Consider the following 21325-nt stretch of genomic DNA (forward strand, 5'->3'; position numbering starts at 1 on the left):
TCACCCCAGAGAGGCGCTGACACATCGAGGGAACCCCCCAGAGAGTGTGTCAGACACACCCCGGTCAAGGGCTCATCTGGTGGGCCTCAAACACATGGAATCTTGTCCAGGGTGGACACTCTTCTCCTGCCTTGGCAGTGCCCTGTGAGGCCTGGGCCTCCTGGGGCATCAGTACCCACTTGTGGAGTGGATTACCCCTCTGCTTAGATATGGTGAACACCTATTCATCCATCAAAGCCCCAGGTCCCACACCCTCTTCTCCAGGCAGCAGCCTGCAGGATTGGAGGCAGACTCAATAGAGCGAGGCCAGCCTAGGAATGGCAGCTGTGATAGCAGGAAGCGGCCTTGGGGGAGGGGAATTGTTTATGGACTCTCCAAGTCACATCCCTACTGGGCCCACACAGGTAAGCTTGGCATCATACCCTCAAATTGGGGGGATCTTGGGTCAGGGATGGGATCAGGTAACACAAAAACTTTAAAAGTACAGAAAAACTAGAAAACACAAACACATATGACTTGTCCAAAGTGCTTCCTTCTCAGCCCAGAGGGCAGGGACTGCAAACCAGGTCCCAGGTACCTGGGGCAAGCTGCCTTCATAGGGGCAGCTCAGTCTGGCTGTCACTTAAGTATATGGCCATACTCCCCAAATTGATCCACATATTCAACACAAAAAATTGGCCTAAATCATGTGAACCTGGATTCTTAAAACAATTCTGTGTTAGTTTTTTTTTTTTTTTTTTTTTTTTTTTGAGACAGAGTCTCACTTTGTTGCCCAGGCTAGAGTGAGTGCCGTGGCATCAGCCTAGCTCACAGCAACCTCAAACTCCTGGGCTTTAAGCGATCCTACTGCCTCAGCCTCCCGAGTAGCTGGGATTACAAGCATGCGCCACCATGCCCGGCTAATTTTTTCTATATATATTTTAGTTGGCCAGATAATTTTATTTCTATTTTTAGTAGAGATGGGGTCTCGCTCAGGCTGGTCTTGAACTCCTGACCTCGAGTGATCCACCCGCCTCGGCCTCCCAGAGGGCTAGGATTACAGGCGTGAGCCACCGCGCCCGGTCCTGTGTTAGTTTTTATAAAAATACTTTTAAAATCTAGCACGTTGAAAGTACTTGATTTAATTTTTTTACTTTCTGGAATTTTAGGGAATATTCAGTTTATAAAAGTGCTTATTTAGTTCTATAGGCCTATCAGAACAAAGTTCCTTAAGGAGGCTTTACAATCAACTTTATTAATGCCATCTAGAGATAGAAAATATTACACTTTCACACAGTGAGAGAGAAAGGCCTTTCTGAATTACAAACATAAAGACAAACAAACATAGAAATTAAAGCTTAAATTATAAAATTTCAGCCATAGGTCATGAGTAAACACAGAAGTATAAAACTTGGTGGTCCACATCAGAGAGCTGTTCTCTTCCCAGTAGATATAAACTCTTAATTTATTTGCACTCAAAATAGACAAGTAGACAAAAAAAAACAAATAAACCAGAATTTCTGTCATCTTTTACCCAACAGGGACAAGATATCTATAAACCATCAGTCCATTTACAGAAATTATCAAATGGTCAAACCATAAAACCAAATTTCCAATGGGGACTAACTTACCGGCTATAAACAAACCAAAAACAAAATAGACAGAGAAATTAAATCTGGAAAAACAGAGAATCAGCAAGGTTCTATTATCTCTTTGGATTCACCTATGGGAGGCAAGAAAAGATGTACCCAGGCTTATGCTGCCTTTGAATTGGACGAAGTTTATCTGGCTCTGCCAGGTGAATCCAATGGGCATCTTGGTGGCAACTCCAAAACTATTAAAAGATAATTTCAGAAAAAAAAGTAAAATCATGACTCTTATACAGATATAAAAATGAACATATGTTAAAGATTTTGTTCTACTCATATGATAGGAGGGAACCAAGCAGATGTTATAACCAGTTCAAGGGAAAAATCAAAAGATCACAATTTATGTGGAGTAAAGGAATGATGAGATGAATTGCGATTGGTGACAAAATTGATTTTCCCACAGGGAGGGGGGGAGTCAAATAAATCTCTACCAGACAGGACAGAATTCACATCTGTCAGTTACATAAAACTTTCAAAAGAGCTGAAAAATAGCTCAAAGGCAATAATCAGGGCCAGAATCAGATGGCCCTGAGGATGTGCTATAGATTATGCAGAGTTTTCCACTGAAACACAAAGTTTTTTCCTCTGCTAATATTTATTCATTTTCTTACTTTGTGCCAGGCACTGTACTAAATGCTTCACAAGCTTATCTCATTTAATCATCACACTAACCTAGAGAGGTAGGTACCATTATTAAGCATATTTTGCAGATTAGAAAACTGAGGCTTGGAGGGTTTAAGGAAAAGCATATCAGAAAGACCATTCCATCACTTCCTCGTCACTTTTATTTTTTTAAAAACCTCTGCAATTATTAGTATATTAGTATCATCCGGGACTCAGGTGTTCAGTATTACTCCTGAAATTACACAAACAAATGGAAACAAATGGAAAGAATCCAAGTCAAAATTATATAACAAAACAGCACTCCATCACAAAAGCGTGTAAAATTACAGGAACGCTATTGTAACGTACTAGCACTTTAAGAGAACAATAATCTCAAAAACCACAAAATTGCCAAATTGTTCCCTAAACTGCTAAGCAGATAAATATGACTCTAATGAATAGGTTTGGGTTTTGTAAAGAAAGATTGAATTCAAATAAATTGAATAATTTGTATTGAGATGCACAGTTTAAGTGTCTTGTTTCCTCATATCAATTTGGTTCATAAAGGGACAAACCTCAATACAGGAAAATATACCCTATTTTAAATGTGGTATAACTTTAGAGGCTGGCCCAATTAATTAAAAATACTCTTAATGGAGAATCTCAAGTTTCCTGAGTAGTCTGTGTTTAGGTAGATAGGAAAAGACATTTACAGCCAGCACTTTCTTAGTCTTTGCTAGGACTAACATCAACAAAACTTGAAATGTGGCAGTCTTGTGTTTTACACTCACACTTTTGGGGATACATTCCCAGGTCTTCTTTAATGTGGGAACTGCAAAATATAGCTGCCATTACATGATAATGAGAGTTAAAGAATAGAATCCTCATGTAAAGATTAAAACATACTTTTCTACTAGTTCTTCAAGGACAGACTTTCAAAATGTTTGTTTCCAGTAATTCCATGCTGTGAGTAGATTGGTTACTCTTCACTTTGTAAATATAAGTGGGCTATGTGAAATTTGTTATCAACTGATCAATTTTGGAGTTTCAGTTGTAGATGAAAACTGTCTCAATTTAATTTTTATTATCTCCATCATGATATGCAGGGTATGTAGACAAAAGCTCTTTATCAGCTAACTCTATGAAAAGGTAAACACCGTAATAATCATGTGATCCAAAATGAGCAAAAGCAAAAGGGTAGCTTCCCCTGAAGAAGAAAAATTTCAGACCTATGAAAAGGACAACAGTACTAATAAAAAAATTGCATTTACTCTGAAGCATTCGAAATGTCAACAAAGCAGCTGCAACTTTTTTTTTTTGCAATTACAGAGTGGTATTCAGTTAACAGAACAACAATTATTTCATATAGGCTGCATCAGAGACAACTGAAGTTTAAAAACTGCCATCTCCATATATAACTAATTTGCACTGTGCACCAACAAGAACCTGCTTTAGGTCCATGGAGCTGTGAGGAGGAGGTTGGTGCATCAGAGCCAGAGCACAGCACCTGACTGACGTGGGACTGCAGTGCTGCAGGGGGACACTCAAGTCCCCAGGCTCCCGCCGGGCGCAGTGGCTCACGCCTGTAATCCTAGCACTCTGGGAGGCCGAGGCGGGTGGATCGCTCGAGGTCAGGAGTTCGAGAACAGACTGAGCAAGAGCCAGACCCCGTCTCTACTAAAAATAGAAACAAATTAGCTGGCCAACTAAAATATATATAGAAAAAATTAGCCGGGCATGGTGGCGCATGCCTGTAGTCCCAGCTACTCGGGAGGCTGAGGCAGTAGGATCGCTTAAGCCCAGGAGTTTGAGGTTGCTGTGAGCTAGGCTGACGCCATGGCACTCACTCTAGCCAGGGCAACAAAGTGACACTCTGTCTCAAAAGAAAAAAGACCCCAGGCTCCTCCGCAAAGAGCATCTCAAACAAACAAACAAACGAGAACCTGCTTTAAATTTCCATGCCAATTTACAACTCCCATACTGTACCAGGCAAGGTTAGTGGCTATTGAAAATACCATCAGGACAGGGCTATCTAAAGACACATTCAGTAATGTGTTAACTATACAAAAAAAGGCACCATACAGTTTAAAAACAAATCTTACACAGCCTTACATTTCAATTTTTTTCCTTAAAAGGAGTGAGTTTTGTATGGCGCGGTGGGGGGGGTGGGCATTAAATGCTTTATAGACAAGAAAAAAACTGCACTAGAACCAATTTATTCATCATCATTATCTTCTTCTTCATCTTTTTTACCTTCTTCCTCCTCTTCCCTCTTTTTCTTGCTTTTTTCAGCCCCAATAAGTCCCTTTTTTGCTGCATCAGGCTTTCCTTTAGGTCAGTATGCAGCAACATCCTTTCGATATTTTTCCTCCAGCTTTGCAGCCTTCTTTTCATAGGGCTGCTTGTCACCTGCTGCAGTGTGATTCCACATCTCTCCTAGTTTCTTTGCAACATCACCAATGGATAGGCTGGGATGTTCTCCTTTGATTTTGGGGCAATATTCAGAACAGAACAAGAAAAAGGCTGAGGCTAGGCGCAGTGGCTCATGCTTATAATTCCGGAACTTTGGGAGGCCAAGGCGAGAGGATTGCTTGAGCTCAGGAGTTCAAGACTAGCCTGAGCAAGAGCAAGACCCCATCTCTACTAAAAACAGAAAAATAATTAGCTAGGTATAGTGGCACACTCCTGTAGTCCCAGCTATTCAGGAGGCTGAGACAAGAGGATTGCTTGAGCCCAGGAGTTTGAGGTTGCTGTGAGCTAGGCTGATGCCACGGCACTCTAGCCAGAGTGGCAGAGCCAGACTCTGTCTCAAAAAAAAAGTTAACAAAATTATCACATCACCTAGCAGTTCCACTTCTAGGTATTATATATACCCACAAGAATCGAAAGCAGGGACTCAAACAGCTGCTTGTACAGTAATGTTCATAGCAGCATTATTCACAATAGGCAATAGGTAAAAACAATCCAAGGGCCCATCAGCAGATGAATGGATAAACAAACTGTTCTATGTACAATAGAATATTATTCAGTCTCACAAAGGAATGAAATTCTGATACATGCTACAATGTGGATGAACCTTGAAAACAGTTGAAAAAAGCTGTACACAAAAGGACAAATGTATGATTCCACTCATAGGGGGTACCTAGAGTAGGCAAATTCACAGAGACAAAGTAGAATAGAATAGAGATTAAGGGGCTGGGGGTAGAAGGAATGAGGAGTTTAATGGACACAGAGATTCTGCACAGGATGATGAAAAACTTCTAGAAATGGACAGTGGAGAGGCTGTACAACATTGTAAATGTGCCACTGACTTGTACACCTGAGAATGGTTGAGGTGGTGCATTTTATGTTATATAGTTTACTACAATAAAAAAGTTAATGTTAAAAAAGTTACAAATAATAAAAAATTAAAGAAAAATTGGAAACTAAAATGAAAGAATAGAGTACCAAAGAAAGAGAACAAATGGCTTTCTAATTTTACTACAATTTTTAAAAACGCAACATTCTAAAAAATCCAAAATTTACTGCTGGTACTAATTTCTACAAGTTTGCTGTGCTGCCATACCCACATCAAGAAATTAAAAGATACCATTAAATATGTAGGAACATTCAACATCAAAAGCTAACTGTATGTAGTAGCCCCTGAAAAAGCTACAACCTGCATTTTTTAAAAAGTATTTTCTCTACAAAGAATCTTATCAGCTATACAAAAATCAACACAGTTTCTATACTGAAACTAATATTGAGCTGCACTTGAATTCACATTCCTTATTTTGCTCAGCAAAACAACCACCTGGGCACACATAGACACTCCACACACATCATTACAGTGTAGCCATTTATTCTTCATCTTCTCCTGTTCCTCCTCATCTTCATCATCTGCCTCTTCCCCCTCCTCATCTTCTGATTCATGCTTCTTCTTTGAGCCTGTTGGCCTGCCAGGGCCTTTCTTTCCTGCCTCACTTTTGCCCTTGGCACGGTATGCAGCAATATCCTTTTCAGATTTCTCCTTTAGCTTAGCTGCTTTCTGTTCATATGGTTGTTTATCTTTGGCTGACTGTTCAGGCCACATTTAACTCAATTTTTTTGCAGTACCCCCAATGGGTAGGCCTGGGTGTTCACGTTTGATCTTTGGGAGATGTTCAGAGCAAAACAGGAAGAAGGCAGATAGGGCCCTTTTAGGAGCACTGGGATCTTTTTTCTTTCCTTTCTTATCACCTTTGGGAGGAATGTAATTTTCATCTCCCCGTCATAGTGAGCTTTCTCACTTTTTGCCATATCTCAAACTTATATGACCTTTTATTTGCAGACATAGTCTTCCATCTCTCCGAACATTTCTTAGAGAATTTGGCAAAATTGATAGAAGAGTCTCGGTGTTTCTTCTTGTGCTTTTGCTGGGAAGTCTGCACAAAGAAGGCATATGAGGACATTTTGCCCCTCGGTTTGTTGGAGTGTCCTTTACCCATGATGACAGAATGGTGTCTGTCTACCTGGTGTGAGCTTTTCCTCAGAGTCCCGCAGACTGGGCGGATCCAACAGAGAGGCTTCCTTCGAGGGCTCTGGTGTGAACTGGTTTGACAGGTGGATTTTTGAAAGAACCAAATAAAACTTCTAGAAATGGAAAATATAATCACTGAAACTAAAAATTTAGTGGGCCCGGGCATGGTGGCTCACGCCTGTAATCCTAGCACTCTGGGAGGCTGAGGCAGGAGGATCGCTTGAGGCCAGGAGTTTAAGACCAGCCTGAGCAAGAATGAGACCCCATGTCTACTAAAAATAGAAATTAGCTGGACAACTAAACATACATAGAAAAAATTTGCCGGGCATGGTGGTGCATGCCTGCAGTCCCAGCTACTTGGGAGGCTGAGGCAGTAGGATTGCTTGAGCCCAGGAGTTTGAGGTTGCTGTGAGCCAGGCTGACACCAGATTATATTTGTGGGGTTTTGTTTGTTTGTTTTAATTCTACATTCTAGCCCATCAAGAATCAGTGAACAGGCTGGGCACGGTGGCTCACGCCTGTAATCCTAGCACTCTGGGAGGCCGAGACGGGCGGATTGTTTGAGCTCAGGAGTTCGAGACCAGTCTGAGCAAGAGCGAGACCCCGCCTCTACTAAAAATAGAAAGAAATTATATGGACAGCTAAAATATATATAGAAAAAATTGGCCGGGCATAGTGGCACATGCCTATAGTCCCAGCTACTCGGGAGGCTGAGGCAGAAGGATCGCTTGAGCCCAGGAGTTTGAGGTTGCTGTGAGCTAGGCTGACGCCACGGCACTCACTCTAGCCCGGGCAACAGAGTAAGACTCTGTCTCAAAAAAAAAAAAAAAAATCAGCGGACAGATTAGATGGTAGTTTAATCACAGCTGAGGACAGAATGTGTTTCCTGGTAGCTAGATCTGAGGACATCACTAGGCACACAGAAAAAGAGATAGAAAATAGGAAAGAGGGGTTAGCAGGCAGAATAATGGTCCCCCCAAAGATGTCCGTACCCTAATCTCCAGAATCTGTGACTGTGTTAGGTTATTTGGAAAAGGGAGAATTAAGGCTGCAATTGGAATTACCGTTCCTAATTAGCTAACCTTGAGTTGGGAAGATTATCCTGGATTATCCAGGTGGACCCAATGTATCACAAGGGTCCTTATAAGTGAAAGAGGAAGAGAGAACAGAATGAGAACCAGAAAGATGAGGTGGCAGTGTGAGAAAAATTTGGCCCAATGTTGCTGAGGTTTTGAGGGGGGCGTTGAGACAGCGTCTCACTCTGTTGCCGGGGCTAGAGTGCGGAGGCATCCTCATAGTTTATTGCAACCTCAAACTTCTGGGTTTAAGCAATCCTCCTGCCTCAGCCTCCCAAAGTGATAGGATTACAGGTGTGAGCCACCAAGCCCGGGCAAGCTGGTGGTTTTTAAGATGGAAGAATGGGACAATGAACCAAGAAATGCAGGCAGTTTAAAAGCTGGAAAAGGCAAGGAAATGGATTCTTCCTTAGAGCCTACAGAAGGAATACAGCCCTGCTGACACATTGATTTTAGCCTAGTGAGATCCGATTCAGACTTCTAGCCTACAGAACTGTAACACAATAAAGTGTGCTTCCTTAAGCCACTAGGTTTGTGACTTGCAACAATAGCAACAAAAGGCATGTAAGATAGAAGGAAACCATCTACCATATGTCTAATAAGAGAAAGAATAGAAGAAACACAATGTTTTTTAAATGGCTGAGGATTTTGCAGAATTGAAGACATGAATCTTCAGATTAAAGGATCACACAAAGGTCTGAATGTGATCAATATAAACTATTTATAACCATAAACATTATAGTGAAATATCTAAGACCTAAAGTCTTAAAAGCAAACTGAACCTCAAGCACAGGCAAGAATAAGACAACCAGAGCTCTCTTTCTGGGCAGGTTACAAATGTCAGTGGTCAACCAATGCTATCAGTATTCAAAGTCAGACTCTAGGTGTGGCCCATGTGCCTGTAATCTGGACATCCTGGGTCCCAATACATGCTCAGAGAAGAATTTAGACAAAGGAGATGGAAGGAAGCTGTTTCCACAGGGAGAGATTTCCTTTCTACCTTGTTCTCAGTCTTCTGCTTCAAGGTAAGAAAGGGGCAATGATGGAGGACGAAGGAAGAACTCTCTCTGGTAGAACATCTAGGTAATTCTTTCAAATTTCCAACTCCTAGAGATTATCTGAGATGGGCATAGTTCTTTCCCAACTATATTACTGTGATGCCCAAACAGACTTTCCTTCTCCAAACTATGGAAAATCCGCTTCTAGTTACGTGCCACACAAGAGCATTTCTATTTTTCTTCCCATGAACCAGCCACAATTGTGTTCTCTTCCATTCAGCTTCTACATCCACCTATCTTCCTACCCACAGGTATAATTCTTTTTCTCTACATGTATGAAACCCACCTATTAGCAGAGTGCCCACTTTAGCCATAACTTCTCCATCCACCTACTGAATCCAAGGGCTGTAGGTTAGGTAAGATGCCAGAGGGCAACAGGTCAAGGGTGAAAATAGAGTGTGTGCTTCTCTTCCAGTGAGTTAACATGGTAGAGTGGCTGAAACATGGGCTTTGGAGACAGACAGCCCTGGGTTTGGATCTTGGTCCCTCACTTTGCTAGTTGTGTAACCTTGGGTGAGTTGCTTAATTTCTCTGAGCTCCAGTTTCCTCATCTGTAACATAGGACTATCCTTGTAGAGTTGTGATGATTCAATTAGAGAAAGTGGGTAGCACAGTGCCTGGCATTTGTTAAGTGCCAATAAATGTCATCTCTCCCCATTAGGTTGTCACAGGACTTCAGATAAGGTGACACAGGAAAGGACTGGACCAGAGGTGACTTCAAAGGCCAGCACAGGAAAGAGACACAAATTGTATACCTGGTCTAGGCAGTAGGAACATTTTAAAAGCTTCTCTGGCCACTTGCAGACAGGGATTGACAAATGAACATTCGAACGATTCAAGGATGTGCCTGGAGAGCACTGTGACTTTGGGAATGGATAGGGCTTGATGTCGTTGGCACAGAGGTCATCTCTCTTATTCCAGATTGTTGCTTTTCCAACAAATCTCCACCAGTAGAAAATTGGAATCATTATTAGTCAGAAAAGGGGGAAGGGCAACACCTAAAAAGCCTCAAACTAATAAACACGGACAATTATTATATGCACACTAAAAATAAAAATCTTTTCTAAAAAGCCTCAAACTAGAAAGCTGATAGTAGGGTTGAGCAGCAAAGTAGGGAGAAAGTTGAGACAGTCAAGATGAAAATAGGTATGTTCTCTTTGGGGCCCCAGGACAGTAATCCTATCTGATGACTATCACTGTTTCAGGGCTCAGTTTGCATACAGATTTGGGCATGCTTTGCTTGCAGACAGAAATATTAGACAGGAGGCCGGAGCCCTAAGTCAGCTTACCACATTAGCTTCCATCATTTGCATTCCAGCCCAGCCCATCCTCCCTGGCATGGCAGGAAGCACCCAGCAGCTGGACGCCTCTCAGTGAGCCCTCCCCCATTCTTCCTCTCATCAAGGTGTGGGGGGCGCCTAGCACAGCAGCAACAACCAAACCTGCGATCAGATCAAGTCCAGCTTCTGCCTCTTATTATCTGTTTAACCTTGGGAAATCACTTCTTCCTGTTGCATCTTAGTTAAATGTTTATTACATGAGGATAAAAACAGTATCTACTGATGGGGGATTGGATTAAATGGGGTAATCCATTTAAAGGGCTTAGAATATACCTGACACATAGTCAGTGCTCAATAAATGTTATTATTATAACAGGCTACCCAGGCCCTGCCCTGGGGCCCCTCTCGTATAGGGAACACAGGCATTCTCGCATTCTCTCCCTCCTCTCTCATGTTTGACGTCCACTACAGGAAGGGGCAGTACTTTCACCATCGATTGCTCAGGGTTTGAACAGCATGGGGTGGATCCCTCTGCTCTGAGTGTGGTGTTTGACAGAAAGGCCTTCCGTCCAGCCACCAACCTCAGTGTCCCCACTCGAGTCAACATCTCCTTTACAATGTCTGCCATCCAAGACGTGGTGAGTGCTACCCCTCTAGCCATCCTTGGCGTCCTTAATTTTTTCCCGGCCCCTGGCAAGGTGACCCCCAAAGCTGTTAACCACACACCAGCTTCCTCCATCATTGCTATAGGGCATTTGCCTGGCACGGAGATCTCAAAGCAGCTCTGTACAGTTCAGCAGGGTGAGGTATAACAGCACATGGAAGAGAATCTTTTCTTCTCACCCTGGCTGCATACCAGTGTCCAGGATCCACCACCACAGGTTCTGTTTGGATGAAACACAGGCATTGGTATTTGTGAGCTCTGGATTATTCTAAGTTACAGCCAGGTTGAGAAGCACTGCTTTCCTCAGCCCTGCTGTGAACTCCCCTGCCCATGGCTGGACGTATCTATTTTGTCCAAGCTTTTGTCCTGGACTTGTAATGTTGGCCTTGATCATAGCATCCTCTTTATATACCTTGGGGATTGGTAAACAAAAATGTGAAGCGGGGATGAAAAGACTTCTTACTGGCAATATACTGGAAACAGAAAATTCTTTTGGCAGGATGAACAGCTACAGCTCTTGTCATCGTTCCTATGGCTGGAAATGGTATGGCCAACACTTTATTCTCTCCCTTTCTTTAGCGTCAGAAAGGATTTTAAACAAAGATATAATAATTAAGACTTTTAATGTACCTAACATCACTTTGGAACACATGAAGGAGAAATTGAAAAATACACCATAATGGTGAGAAGCTTCAATATACTGCTTTCAAAAGTCAAGTAAAACAAGAATAAATATATATGGTGATTTTTAACAACATAATTAAGAATCTTAACCTAGACCAGGTGCAGTGGCTCATGCCCATAATCCTAGCAGTTTGGGAGGCTGAGGCAAGAGGATTGCTTGAGGCCAGGAGTTTGAGACCAGCCTGAGCAACATAGCAAGAACTCGTCTCTACAAAAAATTAAAAAATTAGCTGGGCATGGTGGTAAGCGACTGTAGTCCTAGCTACTTAGGAGGCTGAGGCAGGAGGGTTGCTTGAGCCCAGGAATTCAAGGCTGTAGTGAGCTATGATCACACCACTGCACTCCAGCCTGGATGACAAAGCAAGAGCCTGTCTCAAAAAAAAAAAAAAAAAAAAAAAAAAATTAAAAAAAGAAATTATGAACTTGAAATGGAGCACATACATATGAAAATCTATGGAATGTAGCCAAAACATAACTCAGTGGAAAATTTATATTTTAAGTGCATTGATTAGCAAACAAGAGGGACTTAGCAAACAAGGGGGGAAATGACTGGAAGCTTATTAGAAATGTACTTGATCTCAGGCCCCACCTAAGGTTACCAGCCATCCCAGCCTGCCCAAACTGAGGGTCCTCAGGTCATGGGACTTTCAATGCCAAAACCAAGAAAGTTCCTAGCAAACCAGGATAACTTAGTCACCCTACCCACTGGATCTGAATCTGCATTTCAAAATGATCCCCAGGTGTTTTATATGCACAGTGAAGTTTGAGGAGCACTGATCTCATGCAAACCTTTATCTAATATGCATAGAACCCCCGTTCTGGCTATGGACACAAACTTCAGCTGCTGATATTAAAAGTGCCTTGAGACTAGACAAGCCCACCCAGAGTTGGGTAGTCTTTGAAAACATTTTCCAGAGAAAGTTACCAGCCTTGGAAAAGAGAGCTGGTCACCACAAAGGCAAGAGAAGATAGTACCCAGCACCCGCCAAGTAGAGGAAGACCACTAAGGCTCTTGGCTTCAAAGAACCCAAGGGCTTGTTCTCTCCTCTCAATAGAGACCAGTGGGAGATAATTAAGACCTTGCTAGATATTAATCCTATCATATAATAATGTCTGAACAACATTGCAGTTTACAAATCCTTCCATACCCTATTTCATTTATACCCACTACCACCCTTATTTCACACTGAGGAAATTCTAGCTCAGAGAGGGTGAGTTATTGATCTTTCAGCTCCAAATCTGATTCCTACTATAAAAGGAGAGTATTTCCCTGATCATCAGTAATTTCTCACTGAAGTAGAAAAGCAGAGGGGTCAAAATTCACGAAGAAAGGAACACAGGGAGGTTCAATTTTATCTGTAATTATGATTTCTTGGGGAAAAAAGTCAAAATATTGACTCCACAAAATTGGGAGGTAGATAAATAGATGTTATTATATTGTTTTATATACCTTTCTATGTGCTTGAAATATTCTACAACTTACGTTTTTTTAAAGAGGAAATTGAAGGGCAGGGGAAAATAACTCCAATGCATGTCAGGCTTTCACCTCTCCTCCACCTGGCCTGTAGGTCTGGGATAACCCATTTATCAGCTGGAACCCAAAGAAGTGTAAGGGCATCACCAAGATCAGTGTGGCGACCAAGAACCTATGGCTCCCAGACATTTTCATCGTTGAGTTGTGCGTATCTGGGGAAAGTCAGAGGGAAGTCCCATCTCCTGGTATCAGTAGAGATTACAGTTTACCACTGGGGCTACCATCAGTGGTCTTTAGATGGCTAAGAAACAACCAGAGAGATAAAGAAAAAAAAACACAGCACCTGCCTCCCACCTCATCTCTCTTCTAGCATGGACGTGGATAAGACCCCTCAAGGCCTCATAGCATATGTAAGTAATGACGGTCGCATCAGGTATAAGAAACCCATGAAGGTGACCAGCATCTGTAGCCTGGACATCTTCTACTTCCCTTTTGACCGGCAGAACTGCACCCTCACCTTCAGGTCATTCCTCTACACAGGTAAGTTGCAGGGGGGTCTCAGGGATGGGGTGAAGGAAAACAACCAACAAGACAATAAAAAATAAAATATAAAGTAACTGTGAGTAAATGGTGACCAAGGAGTATGGGTTTTGGAGCAAAGAATAAGGCTATATGGATACAAAAATATTTTCCATAAAGGCAGAACCCACATCTGCCTTGTTTATCACCATCCCAAGCTCCTAACAAACTTCCTGGCATATGGTAGTCACTCAAAAATGTTTGTTGCATAAAAGGATGGGAAAGAGAGTGCAGTTGAGCCAGGAAACTACATCCTTAGAACACGATTTGGATGGGTCTCACTTTCAGTGGATAACATGTTGCTGGGCATGGAGAAAGAAGTGTGGGAGATAGCAGACACGTCCCGGGACATCGTTCAGACCCATGGAGAATGGGAGCTCCTGAGCATCAACAAGGCCTCCCCAAGGATATTGGTGGGAGGCAACCTATACGATCAGATCATGTTCTATGTGAGCTCGGAGACCTTTGCTTTTTCCTTCCTTGATTGCTCTTGCCCTTGCCCAGAATCTCCACCAAATGAGTCTCTCCCAAGTTTCAGGGTCTCTCAACCTTACCATTTTCTGCCTGAGGCCAGAACCCTCTCTCCCAGCTGCCCAGCCTCACTCTCCTTCCTAAAACTCGTGGCTCTGGCTTAACCCTCTTGGCTAGTTCTATTATCAGATTATGAAGCTGGATGCCACATAGCTCCAGATCCCATGGTGTTATCAGACCAATGAAAAAGGCAGAGACAGAAATAGTCGCTGCTATTCCTGGGAGTGAGCTGCTATTTCTGGATTTGGGATTTCCTCCATCTCCTCCCCACCAGGTAGCCATCAGGCGCAGGCCCAGCCTCTACATCATAAACCTCCTGGTGCCCAGTGGCTTTCTGGTTGCCATTGATGCTGTCAGCTTCTACCTGCCGGCAGAAAGTGGGAATCGCGCCCCATTCAAGATAACCCTCCTGCTGGGCTACAACGTCTTCCTGCTCATGATGGATGACTTACTCCCAACCAGTGGCACCCCCCTCATCAGTATGGCTCTTCCAACCTTTGGGAAGAGAAGAGTGGGAACTACCTCAGGGAAGGGAGGTGTACTGGGAAAAGGAGGCTCCATGCCTGCCAAGGTGGGATCAGAAGAGAGAAGTCCTGGGTGGTGTCTCTGGCCCTCACACAGGCCCACCTTCCCTCGAGGTGTCTACTTTGCCCTGTGCCTGTCACTGATGGTGCTCAGCCTGCTGGAGACCGTCTTCATCACCTACCTGCTGCACCTGGCCACCACCCAGCCCCCACCCATGCCGAGGTGGCTCCACTCCCTGCTGCTGCACTGTACCTGCCCAAGGAAATGCTGCCCCACTGCGCCCCACAAGGGAAATGAGGCCCTGGGTCTCCCCACCACCCAGCTGCCTGGTGAGGAAAGTCAGCCCCCCACACTTGCTCTTCCCACATCCCCACTTCTCTGCCCCTGCTTCTCTCCCTGGGTGGGTAACTTTCACAGCCTAGGGCTCAGTCTCTGTCTTTCTGTAGGTGTGAAGGAGCCAGAAGTGTCAGCAGGGCAGATGCCTGGTCCTGGAGAGGCAGAGGTGGCTGGGGGCTCAGGATGGACAAGGGCCCAGCGGGAGCAGGAGGCCCAGAAGCAGCACAGGATGGAGCTGTGGGTGCAGTTCAGCCACATGATGGACACCCTGCTCTTCCGCCTCTACCTGCTCTTCATGGCCTCCTCCATCCTCACCATCATTGGCCTCTGGAACACCTAGCCGTGATATCTACCTGCTCCTTCAGATCCCAGCTGCTTCTGGCCTCCCGAGACCAGCCAGGTCTTCACCCTTTCCCAAGAACCAACTGCCATATCCCCAAAGATTACCATTTCCTTGCTGTATTCCATGTATACCAATCCAGCCCTGCTGGTCAGTCTCCTCCAGTCCCAGACATTTTCCCCTTGGTCCTGCATTCTGTTGGCTTCCCTCAGTCCTACCATGTGGTTCTAGGACCCCTTTATGTCTTCTGCATAGCAGGTTCTACCTCCTTTGCCTGCTAACTTGTCCCAATAAATCATTTTACAGAGATTTCTGGCTCTTTGTCATATCATAGAGTAGAAACTTAAATATTCAGGACTGATAGTTTCAAAATATCACCTGTGCATTCCATTGCCTGTGATAAAGCTTTGGTGTCATAAGGCTGCGATCCCCAACCCCCAGGCCACAGACCAGTACCAGTCCATGCCCTGGAAGGAACCAGACTGCACAGCAGGAGGTAAGTGTCAGGTACACAAGGGAAGCTTCATTTGTCTTTTTACTGCCACTCCCCATGGCTCACATCACCACCTGAGCTCCACCTCCCCGCACCAATTCAATGGAAAAATTGTCTTCCATGAAACTGGTCCCTGGTGCCAAAAAGGTTGGGGACCATCATAAGGGATAATCCACTCACTTTAAGTCCAGTGTGACAACTCTGCTATTTGAGAAGTTTTAATTCTCTTAGGGGTTTTCAAAAACATATGTTCTTACTAATAGAGTTCTTGATTCATCTTTTTCACTATCTTGTACTGATTTCATTTTAATACTCTCTGAATTTGTTTCATTTTATTCTTTTTCTTATTTTCCAAGTTGAATTCTCCATTAAAGTATTCTTGGTCTTTCTATAATATAAATTTTACTCTGAGGACAGCTTCAGCTAAATCTCATAGGTTTTAGAATAACGTGTTCTCCTCTTCATTATTTCATAGACAATTTATAATTTGTTTTTATTTCCTCTTTGATCTAAAGGCTATTTGGGAGAGTGTGGCTTAATGTCCATGGACAAGCAGGTTTTCATTGTTAATTCCCAGTTTTTTTGGTTTATGATCAGAGAGCATGGTCTTTAAATTTAAAACTTTTTGGATTTATAAAGCTTTCTTTCAGGCTGAATGCATGATTGGTTTTGTAACAGGTTTTTGTTTTAGGACACTAAAAATGTATATATTCTCTATTTATATGTACATCTACTAAGTAGAGTGTATTGATTGCATTATGCCAGTCCTCTTCAGCGGTCCCCAACCTTTTTGGCACCAGGGACCGATTTCATGGAAAACAATATTTCCACAGACTTGGCGGGGGGGTGGGGGGGATGGATGGTTTCAGGATGATTCAAACATATTACATTTATTGTGCACTTTATTTCTGTTATTATTACATTGTAATATATAATGAAATAATTATACAACGCACCATAATGCAGAATCAGTGGGAGCCCTGAGCTTGTTTTCCTGCAATTAGACTGTCCCATCTAGTGGTGATGGGAGACAGTGACTGACTTGACAGGAGGCAGAGCTTACACAGCAATGCAAGCCATGGGGAGCAGCTGTAAACACAGATGAAGCTTCGCTCACTGGCCTGCCACTCACCTCTGCTGTGCGGCTGGTTCCTAGCAGGCCACAGAGTGGTACCGGTGCGTGGCCTAGGGGTTGGAGGCCGCAGCTGTATATCATAGTTTATTTTTTGTGTACCTGGTCTGTTAAAGCTCAAAACTATTTTATTCGTGTTCTCTGGGTAGTTGTAGTTTCCCTTTGTATATCTGACTGTTAGGTTATATGATGCATAAAAGGGTATGGTTATTATATGTTCTTGCATTATACCTGATTTTACCCTTATATAATGTCACTGTTCTATTCAATGTGTTTGAACATGATTTCCATTAGTATGATGATGTTGCAAATCTTGCTTTTGCCTGGTATATTTTTGCACATCTCTTTTATTAATTCTTGATTAATTTTTGGCAGGGTCATATACATACAAGGTACAAATATCAAAAGGCATATATGGCATCTATCTTTGTTTCCAGCCACCTAGTTCTCCTCTCTAGAAGCATCTGCTGTTCCTTTCCTTGTGCATCTTTTAGAGTACTTCTTTATTTTCCATCTTGCCTTGTCACTTTATTTTAGGTGCACTTTTTGTAAACAACATAAAGCTGGATTTTATTTAATTCAATGTCTTCCTTTTGATAGAGTAATTCACCTGTTTACATTTAGAGAAAAAGCTGATATATTTGGTTTTATTCTTCCCGCATATTTCATGTTTACCATTTATATTCCTTCATGCTGTTTCCTCTATTTTCCATTCCTTTACTTTTGCTGGCTTGATCTACTTTCTGTTCATTTTTTTTTTTCCTCCTACAAAATGAAGTCCTGCAATGCTTCTTAAATTCTGCTCATGATTATCTTCAAAACAGATATCATTAGAACTACATTTTTCCAGTAATACATGAAAACTAAATTATAATTCTGTTCCCCCACTGAAGTGTTTTATTTGCCTATTCCTCCCCAACCCCAGAAAATGAAAAATTTTTTTAAAAGTTTACTTTCTCACTCTTCCCCCTACCTTCACCTCAATGATTAGAATTTGCAAATACAGTCTAAAATTTTTAATATAAGGATATTATTTTTTCTTACAGTTTGACTCTTCGTTTTCAAGGATCCTTGCTTTTTAGTAATGGTTGGTTTACTCTATAATGTAACTCTACAGAGGTTGAGTATTCCCTTTCCAAAATGCTTAGGACCAGAAGTGTTTCAAATTTTGGATGTTTTTGGATTTTGGAATATTTGCATATATAATGAAATATCTTGGAGATGGGACACAAGTCCAAACATGAAATTCATTTATGTTTCATATACACCTTATACATGTAGCCTGAAGGTAACTTTATATAATATTGTTAATAATTTTGTGCATGAAACAATGTTTTGACTATGTTTTGAATGCAACCCTTCAAAAGAGGTCAGATGTGGAATTTTCCACTTGTGGTATCATGTCAGCACTCAGAAAGTTTTGGGTTTTGGAGCATTTCAGATTTCAGATTTTCAGATTACAGATGCTCAACCTGTATATTCCAAGATCCACAGTTTATCTCAGTTTCTCTCCTCCTTGTCTTTTTCTATCAAGAAAACTTTGTTCTGTTTTAATTGCCGCCTTGTTAGCACGCTTCTCTCGAGTATTTTCTTCAAGTAGTGTACTGGGTATATGCTCTGACTCCTGTGTGTCTGAAAGTGTCTTTTGTTTTGACAGATAACACTTTCTTGGCTAGGCATAGATGGTATAGGTATATAATCGCAGTCCCCCATCCCGAGTTATCTATACTTGTTATTCTAGTTTCCAATGTCTTAGATGAGAAATCCAAGGCTGCTCTCATTCTCTCCCTTTTGAAAGGAATATCTGGATGCTTAAAAGAATTTCTATTTATCCTTGGAACTTAGAAATTTCACTAGACCATATCTAGATGCGTGTGTGTGTTTCCATTGATTCTGTCTGTGTCTCAGCGATCCTTTTCAAAACGAATATTCAAATCTTTCTTCTGCCTGGGGGATTTATTTCTAAGATTTAAGTAACACTCTACTCTTTTCCATCTGTTCTTTTCCTGTTCTGGAATTTCTGCTATTCACAACGTAGGTCTCATGCATCTGTCCTCCAAACTATCTTTTTTTCTTCATGCTCCCATTTCTTTGTGGTTTGGCTTTGTGTTATGACCAATCTTTCAGACATCCAATTCAGGTCTCAGTAGTGACCATTTCTACTCTCTGTTCATCGATTGAATGTTTTAATTAAAAATAAGGCTTTTCATAAATTCTTTTAGTGTTCTAATCACATGTCCTAGAAACCATCTTCTCTTCTTCATTAATCCTACTTCAGTATTAATGAATATTCACGTGATCACCGATGTGGCTAATTTTATGTGTCAACTTAGCTAGGCTATGATGCCCAGATATCTGGTCAAACACTAGTCTAGATGTTGCTGTGAAGGTATTTTTTATATGTGATTAACAATCAGTAGACTTTCAATAAAACAAGTTACCCTCCATAATTTGGGTGGGCTTTATCCAATCAGAAGTCCTTAAGAGCAAAAATTGATGTTTTCTGAAGAAGGAATTCTGCCTCAAGGCTACACCATAAAAATCCTGCCTAAATTTCCAGACTTCTGGCCTGCCCTGCAGATTTTGGACTCAGACTGCAACATCAATTCTTCCCAGAATCCCAGCCTGCCACCCTCAGCCTGTCCTACAGATTTAGCCCCCACAATCATGTGAACTAATTCTTTAAAATAAATATCCCACCCCCTTTTCTCTCTCTCTCTCAATGAATATATATATATGCACACACACACACATATATATAAATATATATATGGTGTGAGAGAGAGAGAGAATATGTGTGTGTGCGTGTGTGCGTGTATGCGTGTGTCTGTGTGTGTGTGTGTGTGTGTGTGTGTTTCGTTTCTCTGGAGAACCCTGACTAATACAGTTATGCTTCCTGAGACTGAGTCCCCTTACATAAATTGTAAGTTTTCTTTGCTTGTGATTGTGTGTCCCCTCAGCACCTATATAGGCCATACTGTGAGATTCTTTTGAAGAAGAACAAATTGTCTTAACTATGGAAGGCCTGGAATAGACGGCTTTTATGAACCAGTGAGGAAACATCTTCCTTCTACTGAAGCACATGGAGGGCATTTCTCAATTCCCAGGTCAATCCAGGAGCAGGTAGCAATCCTCTCCCATCTTTGGGGACTGAGAATAATTGAACACATCAGTGCAATTTCCCCTGTCCCCAACATGAACCAGACAGGCCATCCAACAACCACAGCAGCAAACAGAGGCAGCTCTTCCCCGAGTTCACAGTCGTCCACTTGCTAGGCCCCTTCAGAGAACTGTGAAGTTCTGATGTTTACACCAACCTCAAAGAGAGACAAGCTTTCTCCTCAGTGCTGGTCCATATCATTCAACTGGGACAGAGAGAGGGGACACAAAAGCACAGATCTGACCATCTCCCTTCTTTCCCCTGTCTCACCTCTTTTCACTGCCTTATTTTCCCCATAATCCCCTAGGATATTAGGGGTTAGACTTTTTCCTACATCATATCATCATTCTTCCTGACTCTAGTTTCTTGACTAAATGGCAGACAAAGTTATCTTCCTAGATTATGGGAAAAACTTGTGATCTGACCAACCAGGCCTGGTGCTTGGTATACTTAAAAGGATATAAAAATATATAGAAATTTCTTTCATTCTCATACTGCCTATTATCTTGCTACATAATCACGTTTTTAATATAAGCCATTAAATGTTGCCTTTATCAAAACTTGGGTTTTTTGTTTTTCACAAAATGTAAATTTATAGAGAGAGGGAGAGAGGGAAGTTAATCAAAAGAAATTTAGGATGCATAACTTCAATTTAATCATGATAAAATATCAAACAAACCTAAACTGAGCTTAATAATTTGAAAAAGCTTCCCATAGGCATAGATAGCTTCACTGGTAGATTTTACCAAATATTTAAAGAAGAATTGATACCAATTCTATACAATGTCTTCCAGAAATTAAAAGAGGAAGAAACATTTCACAACTCATTCTGTGAGTTGCAGTCCCTATCGTGATCCTTGCTGCTTTTTGCAGAAATTGACAAGCTGAGTCTAAAATTCACGTGGAAATGCAAGCCGCCCAGAATAGCCAAAACTATCTTAGAAGAGAACACAGCTGGTAGACTCATACTTCCCAATTTCAAAACTTACTACAAAACTATCATAATCAAGATAGTGTGGTACTGGCATAAGGATAGACATATAGATCAATGAAATGAGAATTGAGAGTTCATAAATAAATCTTAATACTTACAGTCAATTGATTTTCTACAAAGGGACTAAAACAATTCGATGGGAAAAAGAATAGTCTTTTCAGCAAATGGTGCTTGGACAACTGGATATCCACATGCAAAAAAAATGACTGTGGACCCTACTTTATACCAAAAATTAACTCAGAATGGATCATGGTCCTAAATATAAGAGCT

At 41.9% G+C, this 21325-nt stretch overlaps 1 protein-coding gene, 1 long non-coding RNA gene and 1 pseudogene across 3 annotated transcripts; 1 reads left to right on the forward strand and 2 right to left on the reverse strand.

The window, feature by feature from the left end:
• Nucleotides 1-231: 231 nt before the first annotated feature.
• Nucleotides 232-6768, reverse strand: LOC123646641 (annotated as a pseudogene).
• Nucleotides 6769-8300: 1532 nt separating this feature from the next.
• Nucleotides 8301-15585, forward strand: LOC123641882 (5-hydroxytryptamine receptor 3E-like). Of its 2 annotated transcripts, XM_045556815.1 has the most exons (9): nt 8301-8830; nt 10615-10781; nt 11307-11351; nt 13060-13169; nt 13336-13505; nt 13833-13993; nt 14350-14554; nt 14714-14929; nt 15047-15585. In XM_045556815.1, exons 1-9 carry the CDS (start codon nt 8764-8766, stop codon nt 15274-15276), a joined length of 1371 nt encoding a protein of 456 aa, XP_045412771.1. In that variant the 5' UTR covers nt 8301-8763; the 3' UTR covers nt 15277-15585. The 2 variants fall into 2 exon arrangements, with proteins under 2 accessions (XP_045412771.1, XP_045412778.1); XM_045556822.1 differs by lacking the exon at nt 11307-11351.
• On the reverse strand, nt 11569-13746 carry LOC123641899. The gene is made up of 3 exons (XR_006736364.1): nt 13694-13746; nt 13038-13266; nt 11569-11699 (listed from the first exon to the last, which is right to left on the reverse strand). It is a non-coding gene; the product is annotated as an uncharacterized LOC123641899 (long non-coding RNA).
• Nucleotides 15586-21325: the final 5740 nt, after the last annotated feature.

Source organism: Lemur catta, chromosome 1, assembly GCF_020740605.2.
Source record: "Lemur catta isolate mLemCat1 chromosome 1, mLemCat1.pri, whole genome shotgun sequence".
NCBI lineage: Eukaryota > Metazoa > Chordata > Mammalia > Primates > Lemuridae > Lemur > Lemur catta.

What these genes read in the sequence shown, in the direction of transcription:
- LOC123641882 (XM_045556815.1), top strand. Translation starts at nt 8,764, where the DNA reads ATGGAAGGAAGCTGTTTCCACAGGGAGAGATTTCCTTTCTACCTTGTT. An exon ending in GACATTTTCATCGTTGAGTT is followed by an intron (nt 13,170 to 13,335) that starts GTGCGTATCTGG and finishes TCTCTCTTCTAG; the next exon opens with CATGGACGTGGATAAGACCC. An exon ending in CAGTGGCACCCCCCTCATCA is followed by an intron (nt 14,555 to 14,713) that starts GTATGGCTCTTC and finishes CCTTCCCTCGAG; the next exon opens with GTGTCTACTTTGCCCTGTGC.